Source organism: Mobula birostris, chromosome 23 (assembly GCF_030028105.1).
Source record: "Mobula birostris isolate sMobBir1 chromosome 23, sMobBir1.hap1, whole genome shotgun sequence".
NCBI classification, from domain to species: domain Eukaryota; kingdom Metazoa; phylum Chordata; class Chondrichthyes; order Myliobatiformes; family Myliobatidae; genus Mobula; species Mobula birostris.
The window spans coordinates 62,124,184-62,141,260 of NC_092392.1; the positions used below are offsets into that span (position 1 = coordinate 62,124,184).

Genomic DNA, 17,077 nt, shown 5'->3' on the forward strand with positions numbered 1-17,077 from the left:
AGAACTGGGGGGTGGGGGTGGTTACTGTTTGCAAATAAAGAATCATCCTTTTAAAACGTATGAGGGCTTTTTCTGAGTGATATGTGAAGTTTTGGAAGTCCCTTCCTCAAAATATGGTTGAAGTTGAGTGTTTGAATATTTTTAAGGCAGATGTAGATAGCTCCTTGGTGAAGCAGACTTGGGGGATAAAGAAGCCTGCTTCACCAAGGAGCTATCTACATAGTTCTTTGTTTAACTATAATATCCATTACTCTGTTTTTTGGTTTACAGATTAAATAATTTTGCTCTATCTTTGGCATCTCCCATTCTTCTACAAAATTTTCTGGGAAATATCTTCATTGAATCTGATATTAATTGCAAGGAAGGAGCTACTTTCTGTGACTCTGTCTGTGATGGTGGACCACTCTACAATGGACAAGTATGTTCTGAGGACTACTTCAAGTTGAAAGTTATGTATTTGTACCAATATGTACCAAATTCAATACATGAAGTAATATTTGAAATTGATAAGATTTGATAAATAATATTTTCTTGATAATTTAATTACAACTCATTAGTATTCACTCAAAACATAAATTGATTTTCTTTAGAAGAGGGAAAATTAGAATGGAGTTGTGAGGTGACTGGTTTTGACAGTTTCTATCAGAAATGACATTGATCTTACAAGTAGAGGTGGTATACTGTGATTTGATTTGAACCAGTCCAGTGCTGGTAACAAAGGGGACAGTGATATTGATAACCTGGTATTTTACTTCACAGCTGGGTAGACTGGTGAAATGTGAAAGAATGCTGGTAGCCATTGATCTTGCTGGTTGGATCAACGATGCTAATCAAGCACTGCAGGCTGTTGCTCACTGTTACGGACTTCTTGCACCCATCATCTTTCACAGGATTTCTTCAGTCCCAGTTGTGCAGGTTAGAATGCATGAGAACAGTAGTAGAATTTGCTTTTGTGTCAGTTACATGATATACAAACTGAACTAATTATTAAACATCAGTGGAAATTACACAACAACACAGAATGTTTGCTACAGAAGCAGGACATTTGTCACTTTGGGTCTGTGCTGGTGTTTACGATTGTTTTCCAGAAGAGCATTTTCCCAACCCTTTCATCTAACCTTATTAGTACAACTTTCTCCTCCCTGTGGCTGCTCAGTGTTTGTTTAAATAGTAAAATACTCTCAACCACAACTACATTTAGTATTTCATCAGGATTTTTTTATATGATTTACTAATAACTTTTAAATTTACCATGCTTCGTTATGGCCACCACCTCAAATGGCATCATCTTCTCTTTGTCTATTTTTTAATGGTCTTGAAGACCTATCAGTTTGCTCCTTGGCTTTCCCTTTTAAGACTTGACCTGTTTATGTTGGGTATTGCTCATGATTGTTCTTGAAAATATTTCAGTACTCTCTTCAATACCTACAATACATGTTTTTTGTCATAATGTAGAAAATAACACTGCATGGTTTAATGAAACAGCCTCAGTGAACATCTGTCCATGAGAACTCTTTGGTATCCTACTGAAAACCAACGAAAGTATCAGATCTGAAAATAAAGCAAGATTCAGAAATAAAACCAGAAGATGCTGGAAACACTCAGCAGGTCAGGTAGCATATTTGAGAAGACCTAACCACATTGACCCCTGACTAACGTGAGTTTTCAGTCATGATCTCATATTTCCCACTAGACCATAGCCGTAATGCTGAATGTCAGGCCATTACCTTCAGTCAACTTTATTTCATAGTGTTGTCGTCTTTCATATACCTACTCCACAAGATCCACAAGCGGAACCTGTTCATGCTGCAACAAACATATTTCTCTAATCTGGGCTTCATTCTTTCTCCCAATTGCTGTGCACATTTAATGCCATAAAACCATAGACAATAAGACACAGGGGCATAATTAGGGCATTTGGCCCATTGAGTCTGCTCCACCATTCCATCAAGACTGATTTTTTTTATCCCCCTCAACTCCTATCTCCTGCCTTTGCCCCGTAATCTTTGACTCCCTTACTAATTAAAAACCCCTGTTAACTTCCATTTTAAATGACTTGTACTCCACAGTCGCCTGTGGCAGTGAATTCCACAGATTCACCACATTCTATCTAAAGAAATTTCATTTCACCTCTGTTCTAAAGGGATGTCCTTCTATTTTGAGGCTGTGGCCTCTTGTCCTGGTCTCCCCCACTATAGGAAACATCCTTTCCATGTCCACTTTATTTCAGCATTTCAATGCTTTTTAGATATCAATGAGATCCCCCACCCCATTCTTCTAAACTCCAGCAGGTACAGGCCCAGAGCCATCAAACACTTCTCATACGATAACTCTTTCATTCCTGGGATCATTCTTGCAAACTCCCTCTGGACCCTCTCAAACACTAGCATGTTCCTTTCTGAGATAAGATGTCCTCTGTCATTTTTTCCAGCTTTTAATTCCTGGTCCTAATTGATTCATCTTTCACTGGATATACAATCCCTCCATTCCAAGCCACGAATGAGGACTAAATCAGTTCCCCTCAACTGATACATTCTCCTTCAACTTCACCCACTTCCTCTAGCTCAGAATTGTAGCTCTTCCATAGCCTTCTATGGCTGCCTTGATTATATTTGGTTTATTCTATCTACTGGATAGAATTCATTCTATTCTTCCCATTCCTCCACATGCATTGTGCTCCACACAGGTGCTTCTGAGGTGTCCACCTTTATCTTTTGTCATAATTCCCCTATACTATAATCGACATGTCCCTCAATTATACCTCATTTATTTTCTGTGTCATTTCTTTAATCCCCTCCCTGATAGAGAGCAAGGATAGCATTCCCCAGATCCCATTTCCATCTCATCAGCCTTCAGTCATTAAAAATTCAGCCATCTTGAATGAAATTTTGTTACCAGACACATATTGTCCTTCCCTCCTCTTGCAACATTTTGAAGGAACCATTCCCATCAGAACACTCTTCCATGTCACCGATGAGTTTTCCTCAGAAGATGCAACATCTGGTCCTTCTTCCTTGCACATCCTCGTTTCCAAGGTACCAAAATAGTCTGTTCAGGCAAGTCTTCAAGGATGACCATGAACTTCCAGTTATTTGTCATTTTAATTCTCCATCCCATTGTGACCCTTCTGCCAGTGGCATGCACTATTTCAACATCCACTATTTCAACTATTTCATCATTCGGAGAATCGGAGCGGGAGTGCAGAGGAAGCCATTTTGAATTTTTCATTTTTTTTTCATTGGCGTTCAGAGAGGCAGGACCGCACAGGCGTGTGATGTCGGGGAGTGAAGCGCGGAAGATTTAAAAGGACAGAAATCCTGATTTGGGTTTAATTCGGAGAAGGAAGTCTGAGAATCGGAGCAGGAGTGTGGAGGAAGCCATTTTGAATTTTTCATTTTTTTTCATCGGCATTCAGAGAGGCGGGACTGCGCGGGCATGTGACGTCGGGGAGTGAAGTGCAGAAGATTTAAAAGGAACAGAGCCTTATACAGCGGGCAGCGTCATTTTGCGGGCAGTGGAGTGAGCTGGGAGCAGATTGAAGGCTTAAGGGCTTTGGCTCAACTGGCTTAGGGGAAAACAAGCGAGGCAAGGTAGGTTTGGTATTCATTTTTTATTATTTGAGGAGAGGGGAAGTATGAGTGTGAGGGCAGCTTGTTGTTCTCAGTGCCGGATGTGGGAGGGCGTAGAGTCTCCCAGCCTCCCAGACATCCACATCTGCGCCAGGTGCACCGAGATGCAGCTCCTAAGGGACCGTGTTAGGGAACTGGAGCTGCAGCTCGATGCCCTTCGTCTGGTCAGGGAGAGTGAGGAGTTGATAGAGAGGAGTTACAGGCAGGTGGTCACACCAGGACCATGGGAGGCAGACAAGTGGGTCACGGTTAGGAGGGGGAATAGGAAGAGTCAGGTTATAGAGAGTACCCCAGTGGCTGTGCCCCTTGACAATAGGTACTCCTGTTTGAGTACTGTTGGGGGGGGGGAACAGCTTACCTGGGGGAAGCGACAGTGGCCGTGCCTCCGGCACAGAGTCCGGCCCTGTAGCTCAGAAGGGTAGGGAAAGGAAGAGGAGGGCAGTAGTGATAGGGGACGCGATAGTTAGGGGGTCAGATAGACGATTCTGTGGATGCAGTCCAGAGACCCGGATGGTAGTTTGCCTCCCTGGTGCCCGGGTCTGGGATGTTTCTGATCGCGTCCAAGAGATCCTGAAGTGGGAGGGGGAGGAGCTAGAGGTCGTGGTACATATAGGTACCAATGACATAGGTAGGAAATGGGGAGAGGTCCTGAAAGGAGAATATAGGGAGTTAGGGAGTTGAGAAAAAGGACCACAAAGGTAGTAATCTTGGGATTACTGCCTGTGCCTCGCAACAGTGAGAGTAGGAATGGAATGAGATGGAGGACAAATGCGTGGCTGAGGGATTGGAGCAGGGGGCAGGGATTCAAGTTTTTGGATCATTGGGAACTCTTTTGGCGCAGGTGTGACCTGTACAAAAAGGACGGGTTACACTTGAATCCTAGGGGGACCAATATCTTGGCGGGGAGATTTGCAAGGGCTACTGAGGTGACTTTAAACTAGAATGGTTGGGGGGTGGGAATCAAATTAAGGAGACTAGGAGAGAGGAGGTTAGTTCACAAATAGAGAAAGCAGGTAGACAGTGTGTGAGGGAGGATAGGCAGGGGACAGAGATCAGGAGCACTCAGACCAAAGATGTAGGGGACGAGGAAGAAAAAAATAACAAAGTTGTTTGCTCCATGAAGGATAAACAGAGAGTAGGAGGTGGAGAGTTTCTTAAATGCATCTATTTTAATGCTAGGAGCATTGTAAGAAAGGTGGATGAGCTTAGAGCATGGATTGATACCTGAAAATGTGATGTTGTAGCTATTAGTGAAACGTGGTTGCAGGAGGGGTGTGATTGGCAACTAAATATTCCAGGATTTCGTTGCTTCAGGTGTGATAGAATAGGAGGGGCAAGAGGTGGAGGTGTTGCATTGCTTGTCAGAGAAAATATAACAACGGTGCTCTGGCAGGATAGATTAGTGGACTCGTCTAGGGAGGCTATTTGGGTGGAATTGAGGAATGGGAAAGATGTAGTAATGCTTATAGGGGTGTATTATAGACCACTTAATGGGGACCGAGAACTGGAGGAGCAAATTTGTAAGGAATTATAGACCACCTAATGGGGACCGAGAACTGGAGGAGCAAATTTGTAAGGAGATAGCAGATATTTGTAGTAAGCACATGGTTGTGACTGTGGGAGAATTTAATTTTCCACATACAGACTGGGAAGCCCATTCTGTAAAAGGGCTGGATAGTTTGGAGTTTGTCAAATGTGTGCAAGATAGTTTTTTGCAGCAATACATAGAGGTACCAACTAGAGAAGGGACAGTGTTGGATCTCCTGTTAGGGAATGAGATAGGGTAAGTGACGGAGGTATGTGTTGGGCAGCACTTCGGGTCCAGTGATCACAATACCATTAGTTTCAATATAATTATGGAGAAGGATAGGACTGGACCTAGGGTTGAGATTTTTGATTGGAGAAGGGCTAACTTTGAGGAGATGTGAAAGGATTTAAAAGGAGTGGATTGGGACAATTTGTTTTATGGGAAGGATGTAATAGAGAAATGGAGATCATTTAAAAGTGAAATTTTGAGGGTACAGCATCTTTATGTTCCTGTTAGGTTGAAAGAGAATGTTAAAAGTTTGAGAGAGCCATGGTTTTCAAGGGATATTGGAAACTTGGTTCGGAAAAAGAGAGAGATCTACAATAAATATAGGCAGCATGGAGTAAATGAGGTGCTCGAGGAATATAAAGAATGTAAAAAGAATCTTAAGAAAGAAATTAGAAAAGCTAAAAGATACAAGGCTGCTTTGGCAAGTAAGGTGAAAATAAATCCAAAGGGTTTCTACAGTTACTTTAGTTGCAAAGGGATAGTGAGGGATGAAATTGGTCCCTTAGAGAATCAGAGTGGACGGCTATGTGCGGAGCCAAAAGAAATGGGGGAGATTTTGAACAATTTCTTTTCTTCGGTATTCACTAAGGAGAAGGATATTGAATTGTGTAAAGTAAAGGAAACAAGAAGGGTAATTATGGAAAGTATGACGATTAAAGAAGAGGAAGTACTGGCGCTTTTAAGGAATATAAAAGTGGATAAGTCTCCGGGTCCGGACAAGATACTCCCTAGGATCTTGAGGGAAGTTAGTGTGGAAATAGCAGGGGCTCTGGCAGAATATTTCAAATGTCATTAGAAACGGGGATGGTGCCAGAGGATTGGCATATTGCTCATGTGGTTCCATTGTTTAAAAGGGTTCTAAGAGTAAACCTGGCAATTATCGGCCTGTGAGTTTGACGTCAGTGGTGGGTAGATTGATGGAAAGTATTCTTAGAGATGGTATATATAATTATCTGAATAGACAGGGTCTGATTAGGAGCAGTCAACATGGATTTGTGCGTGGAAGGTCATGTTTGACAAATCTTATTGAATTTTTTGAAGAGGTCACTAGGAAAGTTGATGAGGGTAAAGCGGTGGATGTTGTCTATATGGACTTCAGTAAGGCCTTTGACAAGTTTCCACACGGAAGGTTAGTTAGGAAGGTTCAATCATTAGGTATTAATATGGAAGTAGTAAAATGGATTCAGCAGTGGCTAGATGGGAGACCCCAGAGAGTAGTGGTGTGTCAGATTGGAGGATGGTGTGTAGTGGTGTGCCTCAGGGATCTGTACTGGGTCAAATGTTGTTTGTCATATATATTAATGATCTAGATGATGGGGTGGTAAATTGGATTAGTCAGTATGCAGATGATACTAAAATAGATGGTGTTGTGGATAATGAAATAGGTTTTCAAAGCTTGCAGAGAGATTTAGGGCAGTTAGGAGAGCGGGCTGAAAGATGGCAGATGGAGTTTAATGCTGAAAAATGTGAGGTGCTACATTTTGGTAGGACTAATCAAAATAGGACATACATGGTAAATGGTAGGGCATTGAAGAATGCTGTAGAACAGAGGGATCTAGGGATAACAGTACTTAATTCCTTGAAGGTGGAATCTCATGTGGATAGGGTGGTGAAGAAAGCTTTTGGCATGCTGGCCTTTATTAATCAGAGCATCAAGTATAGGAGTTGGGATGTAATGTTGAAATTGTATAAGGCATTGGTGAGGCCAAATTTGGAGTATTGAGTACAGTTTTGGTCACCGAATTATAGGAAAGATGTGAATAAAATTGAGAGAGTACAGAGGTGGTTTACTAAAATGTTGCCTGGGTATCATTTCCTAAGTTACAGAGAAAGGTTGAACAAGTTAAGTCTTTATTCTTTGGAACGTAGAAGGTTGAGGGGGGACTTGATAGAGGTGTTTAAAATTATGAGAGGGATTGATAGAGCTGATGTGGATAGGCTTTTTTCATTGAGAATGGGGGAGATTCAAACAAGAGGACAGGAGTTGAGAGTTAAAGGGCAAAAGTTTAGGGGTAACATGAGGGGGAACGTCTTTACTCAGAGAGTGGTAGCTGTGTGGAATGAGCTTCCAGCAGAAGTGGTTGAGGCAGGTTCGATGTTGTCGTTTAAAGTTAAATTGGATAGATATATGGACAGGAAAGGAATGGAGGGTTATGGGCTGAGTGCAGGTTGGTGGGACTAGGTGAGAGTAAGAGTTCGGCACGGACTAGAAGGGTTGAGATTGCCTGTTTCCGTGCTGTAATCGTTGTATGGTTATATGGTTATAAGCTTCATCTTCCACGTAAGCAGGTTGCAGCCTCTTCTTTTCTGCCAATTGCAGATAAAGATCTAATGATCTAACCTCCTGAAAATTCCGGAGATTTACTATACTCTTTTGGGGGCTGGATCAGAGAACAACTCAACCCAACCATCAACCAGCTGAGTTACACATTTTCCAAGTTCTTTTTAAAAATGGTCATAATGCCTTTCCTATTATCAACATATATCACTTTACAGTTTCCTGCTGTAAATTTCATTCCTCATCTTCACTCAAGATTGAAATGATGCATGTTGCTATATTTTGATGACTAAATTTCTGAATTTCACACCATTCACCGACTTTGGATTTATGCCCTTTTAACAACCAAGTCCAGAATGAGTATTTGTCATGATATGGATCCCAAGAACCTACAGGATTACATTGATAGGACTTGAATATTGAAGGGTATATGATGTTTAGGAAGAATTAATGATGGCTTAGTGCAATGGAAAAGATGACCAAAGTTCAAAAAAGTAGGATATTGAATACGTTTGAGTGGAGATGAAAAATAATGAAAGACAAAAATTTCACTTGTGGGAATAGTGCACAGGTTTCCAAATGGTAACCATACTGTAAGAAAAAACATAAAAGAAGAAATACTGGGAGCTTGTCAGAAATAAATGGCAATAACCATAGTGGATTTTAATCTGTACCTACAATCATAGAAAAGTACAGTACAGAAACAGGCCTTTCAATCCACCTAGCCTGTGCCAAGCCATTTAAACTGCCTACTCCCATCGACCTGCACCTGGTCCAGAGCCCTCCATGCACCTACCATCCATGTATCTATCCAGGCTTCTCTTAAATGTTGAAATTGGACTCGCATGCACCACTTGCACTAGCAGATAGTTCCACACTCTCACGACCCTTTGAGTGAAAAAGCTTCCCCTCATGTTCCCCTTAAACTTTTCACATTTCACCCTTAACCTCTAGCTGTAGTCTCAACCAACCTCAGTGGAAAAACCCTGCTTGCAGTTACCCTATCTATACCCCTCATAATTTTGCATACATCTATCAAATCTCCTCACAATCTACTATATTCCAAGAGATTAAGTTCTAACCTATCCAATCTTTCCTTATAACTTGGGTCCTCAGGTCCCGGCAACATCCTTGTAAATTTCAACCTTATTTACATCTTTCCTGTAGGGGCAGGTGACTAAACTGCACATAATACTCCAAATTAGGCCTCACCAATGTCTTATACAACTTCAACACCATCACACTGAGCACAGAGGCCCCCCAGGGCTGTGTGCTTAGACCACTGCTGTTCACTCTGCTGACCCACGACTATGATGCAACGCACAGCTCGAACCACATCATCAAGTTTGCTGATAACATGACCATGGTGGGTCTCATCAGCAAAAACGATGAGTCAGCATACAGAGAGGAGGTGCAGCGGCTAATGGACTGGTGCCGAGTCAACAACCTGTCTCTGAGTGTGAACAAAACAAAAGAGATGGTTGTTGACTTCAGAAGGACATGGAGTGACCACTCTCCGCTGAACTCCTCCGTAGAGATCGTTAAGAGCACCAAATCTCTTGGTGTTCACCTGGCGGAGAATCTCACCTGGTCCCTCAATGCCAGCTCCATAGCAAAGAAAGCCCAGCAGCGTGTAGCAAAGAAAGCCCAGCAGCGTCTCTACTTTCTGCGAAGGCTGAGGAAAGTCCATCTCCCACCCCCATCCTCACCACATTCTACAGAAGTTGTATTGAGAGCATCCTGAGCAGCTGCATCACAGCCTGGTTTGGAAATTGCACCATCTCGGATCACAAGACCCTGCAATGGATAGTGAGGTCAGCTGAGAAGATCATCGGGGTCTCTCTTCCCGCCATTACAGACATTTACACCACACACTGCATCCGTAAAGCAATCAGCATTATGAAGGACCCCACGCACCCCTCATACAAACTCTTCTTCCTCCTGCCATCTGGCAAAAGGCACTAAAGCATTCAGGCTCTCACGACCAGACTATGTAACAGTTTCTTCCCCCAAGCCATCAGACTCCTCAATACCCAGAGCATGGACTGACACCAACCTACTGCGCTCTACTGTGCCTATTACCTTGTTTATTATTTATTGTAATGCCTGCACTATTTTGTGCACTTTATGCAGTCTTGGGTAGGTCTGTAGTCTAGTGTAGTTTTTGTGTTATTTTATGTAGTTCAGTGTAGTTTTTGTATTGTTTCATGTAGCACCATGGTCCTGAAAAACATTGTCTCGTTTTTACTGTGTACTGTACCAGCAGTTATGGTCAAAATGACAATAAAAAATGACTTGACTTGACTTGACTTGAACATAACATCCCATATCCTGTACTCAGTATTTGACTTATGAAGGCCGATGTGCCAAAAGCTTTCTTTATGACCGTATCAACCTGTGACACCACTTTCAAGGAATTTTGGATCTGTATTCCTAGATCCCTTTGTTCTATCGCACTCTTCAGTGCCTGCCACTATGTAAGATCAACTGTGGTTGGTTCTACTGAAGTGCAACACCTCACACTTGTTTGCATTAAATTTCAGCTATAATTTTTCAGCCTATTCTTCCAGCTGTCCAGATTCCACGACTCTCCCAATCTTGGTGTCATCTTTAAATTTGCTGATCCGGTTAACCACATTATCATCCAAATTGTTGATATACATGACAAACAGCAATGGACCCAGCACCGATCCCTGCGGCACTCTGCAAGTCACACACCTCCAGTCAGAGAGGCATCCATCTACTACCACTCTCTGGCTTCTCCCACAAGGCCAATGTCTAAATCAATTTACTACCTCATCTTGAATGCCGAGTGACTGAACCCTCTTGAGCTACCTTCCTTGTGGGACCTTGTGAAATGCCTTGCTGTGGCCACTGCCTTTCCTTCATCAACTTTCCTTGTAACTTCCTTGAAAAACTCTATAAGATCGGTTGTACACAATCTACCACGCATGAAGCTATGCTGAATATCCATAGTCAGTCTATGTCTATCCAAATACTCATATATCCAGTTCCTTAGAATAGCTTCCAATAACTTCCCCTCAACTGATGTCAGGCTCAATGGCTGATAATTTTCTGATTTAGGTTTAGAGCCTTTCTTAAATAGAGGAACAACTTTGGCTATCCTCCAATCCCCCAGCACCTCACCTAAGTAGCCTGGGAAGTCAGATATCAAAGGGAGTCTGGATAAAGTTATCATTGAGAGCTTTCAGGAAAGTTTCTTAGTACAGCACATTTCAGAGCCAATGAGACAGCTAGACCAGTTAACTAAATTTAGGATTATGCAATGAGCTGGTATGAATTAACAACCTCATAACGTCAAGTCCCAAGCAAGCAACAATCATAGTATAATTGAATTTAGATTGTTTAGATCATAAGACCATAAGACGCAAGAGCAAAATTAGGCCATTCAGTCAACTCCACCATTTCATCAAGGCTGATCCTGGATCTCATTCAACGTCATACACCTGCCCTCTCACCATATTCCATGATGCCCCGACCAATCAGGAATCTATCAACTTCCACTTTGAATATATCCACGAACTTGGCTTCCACCACAGTCTGTGGCAGAGTATTCCACAGATTCACCACTCTTTTGCTAAAAATATTACTCCTTACTTCTGTTCTGAAAGGTCACCCCTCAGTCTCGATGCTGTGCCCTCTAATTCTGGATACCCCCACCAGAGGAAACATCATCTCCTCATCCACGCTATCTAGACCTTGCAACATTCGATAGGTTTCAATAAGATCCCCCCGCATTCTTCTAAATTCCAGTGAGTACAGACCCAAAGCTGCCAAACACTCCTCATATGATAACCCCTTCATTTCTGGTATAATCCTCATAAACCTCCTCTAGACTCTCTCCAATGACAACACATCCTTTCTGAGATAAAGGGCCCAAAACTGTTGACAATATTCCAAGTGTGGCCTGACTAGTGTCTTATAAAGCTTCAGCATTATCTCCTTGTTTTTATTTTTTATTCCCCTTGAAATGAATGCCAACATTGCATTTGCCGCCTTTACCACAGAATCAACCTGTGAAATAAACTTCTGGGAGTCTTGCATGAGGAATCCTATGTTCCTTTGCACCTCTGATGTTTGAACTTTCTCCCTATTTAGATAATAGTCTGCACTATTGTTCCTTTTACCAAAATGCATTATCATACATTTCCCAACACTGTAATCCATCAGCCATTTATTTGCCCATTCTTCCAATTTGTCTAAGCCCTGCTGCAATCACATAGCTTCTTCAGCACTACCTACTCCTCCACCTATCTTCGTATCATCCACAAGCTTTGCCACAAAGCCATCAATTCAATTATCCAAATCATTAACAATGTGAAAAGTAGCGGTCCCAATACTGACCCCTAAGGAACACTACTAGTCACTGGCAGCCAACTAGATAAGGCCCCTTTTATTCGACTCTCTGCCATTCCTCTATCCATGCCAGTATATTTCCTGTAACTCCACAGGATTTTATCTTGCTAAGCAGCCTCATGTGTGGCACCTTTATCAAATGCCTTCTGAAAATCCAAATCAATGACATCCACTGCCTCTCCTTTGTTCACCCTGCTTGTTATTTCCTCGTAAAACTCTAACAGATTTGTCAGGCAAGATGTCCCTTTACAGAAACCATGCTGACTTTGACTTATTTTGTCATTAGTCTCCAAGTACCCTGAAACCTCATCCTTAATAATAGACTCCAACACTTTCCCAATCACCAAGGTTAGGCTAACTGGTCTATAATTTCCTCTTTTTTTTTTGTCTTCCTTCCTTCTTAAAGAGTGGAGTGATATTTGCAATTTTCCAGTCCTCTGGGACTATGCCAGAATCAAATGATTCTTAAAAGATCATGACCAATTTATCCGTTATAACTTCAGCAACTTCTTTCAGGACTCTGTTATGTATTCCATCTGGGCCAGGTGACTTATCCATCTTAAGACCCTTCTGTTTGCTGTGCATTTTTTTCTTTGTAATAGCAGCAGCACTCACTCCCGTTCCCTGACACTCATGGATCTCTGGCATACTGCAAGTGTCTTCCACAGTAAGGACTGAAGCAAAGTACTTATTAAGTTCATCCACCATTTTTTTGTCCCTCATTACTACCTCACTTGCATCATTTTCCAGTGGTCCAATATCAATTCTCTCCTCCCTTTTATTCTTTATATCCTGCTTTATATTATTGGCTAGTTTGCTCTCATATTTTATCTTCTCCCTTCTTTTTTAGTTGCCCTTTTTTGGATTTTACAGCCTTCCCAATCATCCAACTTCCCACTCACTTTTGCTACCTTATATGCCCTTTCCTTGGCTTTTATGCAGCCTTTAACTTCCCTTCTCAGTCATGGTTGCCTAGTCCACTTCTTTTATTGGACATTTGAGAACCACTTCTTTTATGGGATATATCTATCATGTGCCTTGTGAACTATTCCCAGAAACTTCAGCCATCTTTGTTCTGCCATTATCCCCAACAGTATCTCCCTCTAATCCACCTGGGAAAACTCTTCTCTTTTGCCTCTGTAATTCCCTTTATTCCATTGTGATACTGATGCATGTGACTTATGCTTCTCCCTCTCAACTTGCAGTATGAATTCAATTATATTATGATCACTGCCTCCTAAGGGTTCCTTTACGATAAGTTGACTAATAATTTACCTGAAGTTTGCTAATAAAATCTGGATTATAACACAACATCCAATCTAAAATGGCCTTTTCCTGAGTAGGCTGAAGCATAAGCTGCTCTTAAAAGCCATCTTGTAGGCATTCAACAAATTCCCTCTCTTGCGATCTGACACCAACCTGATTTCCCCAAACCCCTTGCATGTTGAAGTCCCTCACTGCAATTGTGATATTTATGCCTTTTCCAGCTCCCTTTGCAATCTCAACCCCACATCTTGGCTACTATTTGGGGGCCTATATATGATTCCCATAATGTTTTTCTTTACTTTTGCTGTTTCTTAACTCCACCCACGAAGATTCAACATTCTCTGACCCTATGTCACCTCTTTCTAAAGATGTAGTTCTATCTCTTACAAACACAGCCACACTACTGCCTATGCCTTCCTGCCTGTCCTTTCAATAAAAGTATATCCTTTGATATTAAGCTCCCAACTGTGGCTGGCTTTCAGCCACGACTTAATGATGCCAAACACGTCATATCAACCAATCTCTAATTGCGCCACGAGTTCGTCCACCTTATTCTGAATGCTGTGAGCATTTAAATACAGCACCTCTGTCCTGCTTTCTTAGCCCTTAAGCATTTTGCCTCTGTGGTACAACTTACCTCTTTGCTCTGTCTTTAAGGAGGAGAATGGACCTAAGAACAACATTTTAAACTTAAAGAAGGACAATTATGAGTGTGCATGAAATGAGTGGGATTTTGTGTGCCAGAGTGAAAGGGGGAATTATGCTAAGCAATCAGTCATATTTCCTGACAACCGTGCAGAAGGTAATTCTGGCTATCAGAGTAATCCCATAATTCCCATTCCTCCATTTGTTTCCCTGTAACTCATTTTACCACCAGCCACCTACAGTTCCGGTAAATTAAATTAACATAATAAATAAATGCCTTTGTGACATGTGAGGAAGCTGAAATCTGGGGGAAATTCACACAGAAAGAACATGAAAGCTCCGCACAGATAACACCAAAGTCAGAATTAATCCCCGGTCTCTGGAGTTGTGAAACAGAAGCATTACCTGTTGCACCAATGTTCTACCTGACAAAATGCAGTGACAGATATTTAAAGGAACTTTTCAGACAATACTGAATAAATATATTACAATAAGAAATAAAAACTTGATGGGCAGGATTCATCATTCATAGTCAAAGTCAGTACTCAACTGAACAAAGAACCATATTATTGTGCAAATTGAATGGCAGATTGTGGAATGTATATAAAACAACAAATAACTAAAAGGCTAACGAGGAAGAAAACAATAGAGTATGTGATAAGCTAGAAGGCTAATGAGCAAGGAAAAAATGTGATAACAGTAGCCAGAAATATGAAAACAGATAATAGGAATTTCTGCAGTTTTTTAAAAAGCAAATTAATAAAATAAGAGCTGATCCTGTAAAAAGTAAGTCTAGGGAATTAGCAATTTAAAATCAGTCTTCATTATTGGTGATACAAATAACATCCTTATTATTATAAATCAGGAATAGGAAAGAAGGCATGAACTCAGGAAAATGTAACATACTGTACATTTACCAGAATAGTAATGAGACTTCAAAGATTAAATTGTAAGAGATTAAACAAACTGCAAATTACAAGCCTTCACCACTCTGTCTCAACTGACGTTTACCCCATTTCCAGCTTTTGGACTCCATCATAACTGCAGTATATTGGAATTTTCTCTTACAGAGTGATGAGACTCTACTGCAAAAGCTGTGGGGGTAAAATCTACAGAGGCTTTTAAATACTAGACAAATAAATTTTGAATTACTAAGGAATTCATGGCTATGTGGGGAAATGGCACCAATAGACAATAGACAATAGGTGCAGGAGTAGGCCATTTGGCCCTTCGAGCCAGCACCGCCATTCACTGTGATCATGGCTGATCATCCACAATCAGTATCCAGTTCCTGCCTTATCCCCATAACCTTTGATTCCACTATCTTTAAGAGTGCTATCCATCTCTTTCTTGAAAGCATCCAGAGACTTGGTCTCCACAGCCTTCTGGGGCAGAGCATTCCATACATCCACCACTCTCTGGGTGAAAAAGTTTTTCCTCAACTCCATTCTAAATGGCCTACCCTTTATTCTTAAACTGTGGCCTCTGGTTCTGGACTCACCCATCAGAGGGAACATGCTTCCTGCCTCCAGCGTGTCCAATCCCTTAATAATCTTAAATGTTTCAATAAGATCCCCTCTCAGCCTTCTAAATTCCAGAGTATACAAGCCCAGTCGCTCCAATCTTTCAACATATGACAGTCCCGCCATCCCGGGAATTAACCTTGTGAACCTATGCTGCACTCCCTCAATAGCAAGAATGTCCTTCCTCAAATTTGGAGACCAAAACTGCACAGAGTACTCTGGGTGTGGTCTCACTAAGGCTCTGTACAGCTGCAGAAGGACCTCTTTGCTCTTGTACTCAATTCCCCTTGTTATGAGGGCCAGCATGCCATTAGCTTTCTTCACAGCCTGCTGTACTTGCATGCTTGCTTTCAGTGACTGATGTACAAGAACACCTAAATCTCGTTGTACTTCTCCTTTTCCTAACTTGACTCCATTTAGATAATAATCTGCCTTCCTGTTCTTACCACCAAAGTGGATAAGCTCACATTTATCCACATTAAACTGCATCTGCCATGCATCTGCCCACTCACCCAGCCTGTCCAAGTCACCCTGCATTCTCATAACATCCTCCTCACATTTCACACTGCCACCCAGCTTTGTGTCATCGGCAAATTTGCTAATGTTACTTTTAATTCCCTCATCTAAATCATTAATATATATTGTAAACAGCTGCGGTCCCAGCACTGAACCCTGCGGTACCCCCTGGTGACCGCCTGCCATTCTGAAAGGGACCCATTAATTGCTACTCTTTGTTTTCTGTCAGCCAGTCAATTTTCAATCCATGTCAGTACTCTGCCCCCAATACCATGTGCCCTAATTTTGCCCACTAATCTCCTATGTGGGACTTTATCAAAGGCTTTCTGAAAGTCCAGGTACACTACATCCACTGGCTCTCCCTTGTCCATTTTCATAGTTACGTCCTCAAAAAATTCCAGAAGATTAGTCAAGAACGATTTCCCCTTCATAAATCCATGCTGACTCGGACCGATCCTGTTTCTGCTATCCAGATGTGTCGTAATTTCATCTTTTATAATTGACTCCAGCATCTTCCGACCACCGACGTCAGGCTAACCAGTCCATAATTCCCTGTTTTCTCTCTTCCTCCCTTCTTGAAGAGAGGGACAACATTAGCCACCCTCCAATCCACAGGAACTGATCCTGAATCTATAGAACATTGGAAAATGATAACCAATGCGTCCACGATTTCTAAAGCCACCTCCTTAAGTATCCTGGGATGGGACTTATCAGCCTTCAGACCCAACAGTCTATCCAACACCATTTCCTGCCTAATATAAATTGCCTTCCATTACCCTATATCCTTTGGCCACTATTATATCTGGGAGATTGTTTGTGTCTTCCCTAGTGAAGACAGATCCAAAGTACCTGTTCAACTCGTCTGCCATTTCCTTGTTCCCCATAATAAATTCACCCGTTTCTGTCTTCAAGGGCCCAATTTTGGTCTTCACTATTTTTTCCCTTTTCACATACCTAAAGAAGCTTTTACTATCCTCCTTTATATTCTTGGCTAGTTTATCTTCGTACCTCATTTTTTTCCCACGTA

General features: G+C 41.7%; 1 protein-coding gene across 13 annotated transcripts in view; it reads left to right on the forward strand.

Annotated features, from left to right (window-relative positions):
- cfap54 (cilia and flagella associated protein 54) overlaps positions 1-17,077 on the forward strand; it is a 482,407-nt gene that overhangs the window by 166,058 nt on the left and 299,272 nt on the right. For 12 of the 13 annotated variants that reach the window (XM_072241335.1, XM_072241340.1, XM_072241339.1 and 9 more), the window contains 2 exons: positions 271-418; positions 760-915. In XM_072241335.1, the coding sequence (XP_072097436.1) occupies positions 271-418; positions 760-915 (304 nt within the window). The remainder of the gene's footprint in view (positions 1-270; positions 419-759; positions 916-17,077) is intronic. The other variant, XM_072241341.1, reaches the window with a different exon arrangement.